General features: G+C 38.7%; 1 protein-coding gene across 1 annotated transcript; it reads left to right on the top strand.

Annotated features, from left to right (window-relative positions):
* Positions 1-624: 624 nt before the first annotated feature.
* On the top strand, positions 625-2,924 carry LOC128558761 (trissin receptor-like). The gene has a single exon (XM_053548968.1). The coding sequence runs from the start codon at positions 1,303-1,305 to the stop codon at positions 2,680-2,682; it is 1,380 nt and encodes a 459-aa protein (XP_053404943.1). The 5' UTR covers positions 625-1,302; the 3' UTR covers positions 2,683-2,924.
* Positions 2,925-4,792: the final 1,868 nt, after the last annotated feature.

Here is a 4,792-nt window from a genome sequence, read left to right as displayed (position 1 = left end):
CGTACTTTCGTGGCATCGTAATGTCATGTCATCGTACTCTCGTGTGATCGTAATGTTGCGGCATCATACTGTCGTGGCGTCGAAATGTCCTGTGATCGCACTGTCGTGGCGTCGTACTATCGTGCCGTCGCATGATCGTGGCGTAATATGGTCATGTCGTCGTACTGTAGTGGTGTCGTACTGTCATGACATCGTACTGTCTTGCCATTATACAGTGGCGTCATACCGTCAAGGAATCATACTGTCGTGCCATCGTACTGGCGTGGCGTCATAATGTCATATCGTACTTAAGTGGTGTCGTACTGTCATGGCATCGTTCTGTCGTGCCATTATACTGTGGCGTCATACCGTCAAGGAATCGTACTGTCGTGCCATCGTACTGGCGTGGCGTCATAGTGTCATGTCGTCGTACTGTAGTGTGTCGTTCTGTCATGGCATCGTACTGTCAGGCCATTATACTGTGGCGCCGTACCGTCAAGGATAGTACTGTTGTGGCATCACGAGCACATGTTCACAAAAGAATAACAAGATGGCAATAACATAACACTCTTAAAATATGAATGTCGCAGACCCGTATTGATACCCGGCTATTTCCGTGTTTTTGCATATTTCTGTTAGGCGATTCGGCCTTCTTCGAACGGAAATATTGCTCAACGCGCGAATGGCTTTTCGAATAACCGGAGAAAACCAAAACTGCATACGGAAAAATACATAACTTACCGATTGTCATTAGGGCCGACTGTCTTATCTAAAATAGTATTATGTCGTTGTCGTCTGTTCTGATATCGTCATGAACGTCCTTTAGAAAAAAGAAAAAAACTCAGTATATAAGCATTCATTTACCTTTTTTCATTTACGCAGGATATCAGCAGCAGACGAGAAAGTGATGGCCAATATGTCATTATCTGAGATGATGGAGCACATTTTGCCTGTGTTGGACCTAAATATTTCATTCTCGGATCTATCTTCAACAGAGCAGGTAATGGAGGTGTTGAATAAAAAAGTTTATTTATTTATTTTTATTTTTTTTTATTTATTATTATTTTTTTTTTTTTGATTTTCATTAATATAACCCCATGTAGATCTATAGTCGTATAAAATTTAATGATTGCGTACTAAACGGCACGAATAACTAACAATTTATGACGATTGTTTAGTTCTGGCAACGTGTATCCGTCCACAGTACTTCTGTATAGTAACCTATTTCATGCAGTACTCTACACTCCAACCCCACGCCCCCGCAAAAAAGAAAATGAATGAAAGAAACTAAAAAATCCTCCATTAATGTAAGAAAATAAGTCCATGTATACATACGTTTCAATTTTTTTTCAGATACAGTTTCTTGCGATACTGGAAGAACGTATACAGAAAGAATCTGTTGACAATCATGGGTTTCTCGAGGATATCGTCGAATATCGAATCCAGGGTTATCTAAACCTGTATGTTCCACCAGTACTTGTCCTAGTAGGATTGTTTGGCAACCTGTTGTCACTGTGTGTTCTTTTAAACAAGTCCATGATACGACATTCAACAAACGTGTTCCTAGCTGCCCTAGCTTTCGCTGATTCCTTTGTTCTGACAGCCGGCTTGATAAGACAATGGCTAGGGGAGCTAACTGGTGTGAACATCCTGCTTGAATCAAGCTACTTTTGTAAGATAGTGTCTTTAGTGGCGTACGGTAGCAGCAATTTTTCCGTCTGGCTTATTATAGCCGTGACAATAATACGGTATATTGCCGTCAGCAGACCGTATAAGGCATCCAGATATTGTAACCGAAAAAGAGCAACACGTGTGATATTATCGCTGGCTGTGATAGTGATAATTGTTAACCTTCATTTTATGTGGACAGTCCAGCTTCAGGAGCATGCGTATGGCGATAGAAAAATCACCAAATGCGACGCTTCAGAAAGCTCTGCGTATTTCATGTACACTATCTGGCCTTGGTTAGACGCCGTCTTGTCCGTATTAGCACCGTTCGCACTACTTGCATGTTTCAATACAATGATCGTTGTACATACTTTACGCGCAACGAATTGGCGACGTCTTTCTCAACCGGACTTGCAGATGAAACGGCATTCTCAACCGGACTTGCAGAAGAAACGACATTCGCAACCGGACTTGCAAAGGGAACGACATTCCCAGCCGGACTTGCAGAAGAAACGGCATTCCCAACCGGACATTCAGAAGAAACGACATTCTCAACCGGACTTGCATAAGAAACGGCATTCTCAACCGGACTTGCAGAAGAAACGGCATTCTCAACCGGACTTGCAGAGGAAACGGAAAAAATCAAGCCGTAATGATATAAAAGTGACCATGACACTATTGTCTGTCTCATTCTCCTTTCTGGTGACCACATTACCGATGGCCGTTGTTATGGTGTTACAAAATCAGTGGGCGAAAGACGCAAATGATCCAACTGTTACCATACAAACAGTTTCTCAGAGAAAGTTGATCCGGGCTATCGCTGAGCTACTCATGTACCTTAATCATTCAATAAACTTCTTTCTATACTGCGCTGTAGGACAGAAGTTCCGGGATCAGATATTTAGACAATTTTGTAAGAGATCTGGCACGAACGTTTCAAGCTCAACAAATCATAGCAAGCACTTGTACTGCTCAAAAACAGACAGTAAACATATTCGTTATGGAAAAGAAAAATCTGATTCTACACCGCTATAACAGAACAAAATAAACGTACAAACACACAAACTATAACAGTTATTAGAAAGCAAAACTCTGCTTCATCAAGAGGTAATAAACATATTTCTTGCATACCGGTAACGGGGATTTCCGGTGTTTTTACCGGTGCTCGAAAAATCCATCTGAAGATGACTCATGCTATATATGACGTATTACTATTATGAACTACATATACCTAGAAGATTTATGTGATAATTTACACTTTATTTCATAAAACGGAATAAAAATCCAATACCTTGACAGTAATTCTTATTTCCTGATTTCAAAAATTCATTACGTTACACTGCAACTGATAAAACAAAACCTGAACTTATTAACATTTTTATTTGTTTTTTTTTTTTTTGAAACGTCATGACGTCTTTTCATCTTTACGGACGTTGTTTTCCGTCGCTTTGTTTAAATACGCTGCTATAAGAAATAGTTCTTAAAAGAAAGCCGTTCGATTGAGTTTATCATTATTATTATTTCTTAAATATAGTATACAAAAAATGATTGTATTACTGGTTGACGGTGCAGATGGGAATATCCGGCTCTCGGGTAGCTGTTTTCGCGGTAACTCGGGAAGAGCCTCGTTACCGCCTAAATACCTTTGAGAACTGAAATTCCCATCTGCACCTACAACCATTACAGTTATCTTATAATAATTATTATTCGCCTCATTAAATCAATCCGCTCGATTGTTTGTGGTATATACGGTCTAAATTTAATATAAATATATTTGCTTGGCTTCAGTCAAAACTTGAAAAAAAATCTTTTGAAAATTTATTCTTGATGTCATATAACATAACCCATATTTAACTGCTTGACTAGCAAGCCTTTCAACAAGTGTTACTTTTTAAGTTAAAAAATAATCTATGAATTACCTTGACACAATGACCTCAAAATTCAGACATTTCTTTCATTTGTTATCAATTATAAATAATAGTAAACTAGAGCGGATTAGTTTGACTGTATTCATCTATGACATCATCCATGTTGTCGGTAATATATGAAAGCTACCTACCGCGTTCGTCAAAAATTGTTGTATTAAATAAAGTAAAGGGTCATGGATCCGTAGCCTAATGGCATTCGGCAAGTTCCGTAAGATTACGTGACCCGCACGCGATTTCGGCATTTATCGGCTGAGCGGTTGTATGCGTTGTGTTGACCGAGTTGTTCAACCCTAAATCCAGTGGATCAGCTGTCCACTGGATAACTTTGCCCTTTACCTGAACACTATAACTGATGAGAAATGCACGAAAATACATTAGATTTTGTGTTTTGGTAACAGGGTACACTTAGATGCGACAATTTTGGGCACGGACGGTCTTACATGTAGCGAGTCGCAATATTGCACTTCCGTTATGAGCAGAATCAGGGTGGCCATTTCGTGCATGTTTTGTGCTTTTAATTAATGGCAAGATCAGGATTCTCATACAAGAATAAAGAAAGTTATCAAAACGAAAGGTTTACACCATCCATGAAAAATAGCATGCCAAAATCATCAATTTTGCACTTTTTGAACAGCCTGCAATGATCCTGCTGCAAGAACAATGCCCAATTTTATTGCATTTCTCAATTTAATAGTCCTTACTGAACGTCAGGATATAAACGGAATGGGGGCCCATCCAGCTCGTTTTTTTCAAAAAAAATAGCGAAAATGTTTCCGAGTATCAATCAACAAGCACAGAACCCTTCCGTGATTTGAATTTTTCCGCGAAAAGGTGTCTCATTGATCATACAAAGCTACCAGCAGTTAGTTTTCCAACTGACATCAGAATTTTACATGTATCGGCTGTATAAATTTTCTAAAGAATTAATAATCATTATCTCTCACCTTAATTTACAGACATCCAAAATCACGAAGTTCTATTTATCACATATATTGACGGGGGCCAAAATTCAAAGTGTACCCTGCTACCTTAAGATTTTTCAGTTAATGAACAAAAGAGGGTTTTACTAGTTCTGAACTTTTATATGTCTTTCGCAAATTAAACCAAACAAAAATATTTTCAATAGCATTAAAAGAAGTCTGTATGAGAGAGTTTAAACTTGCCCACCCCTAATGCGCAAATTTAGCCAAAATTTATAAATTGTCGCTACGAGACAA

Source organism: Mercenaria mercenaria, chromosome 7 (genome assembly GCF_021730395.1).
Source record: "Mercenaria mercenaria strain notata chromosome 7, MADL_Memer_1, whole genome shotgun sequence".
NCBI lineage: Eukaryota > Metazoa > Mollusca > Bivalvia > Venerida > Veneridae > Mercenaria > Mercenaria mercenaria.
This window is presented reverse-complemented; position numbering and strand designations above follow the sequence as displayed.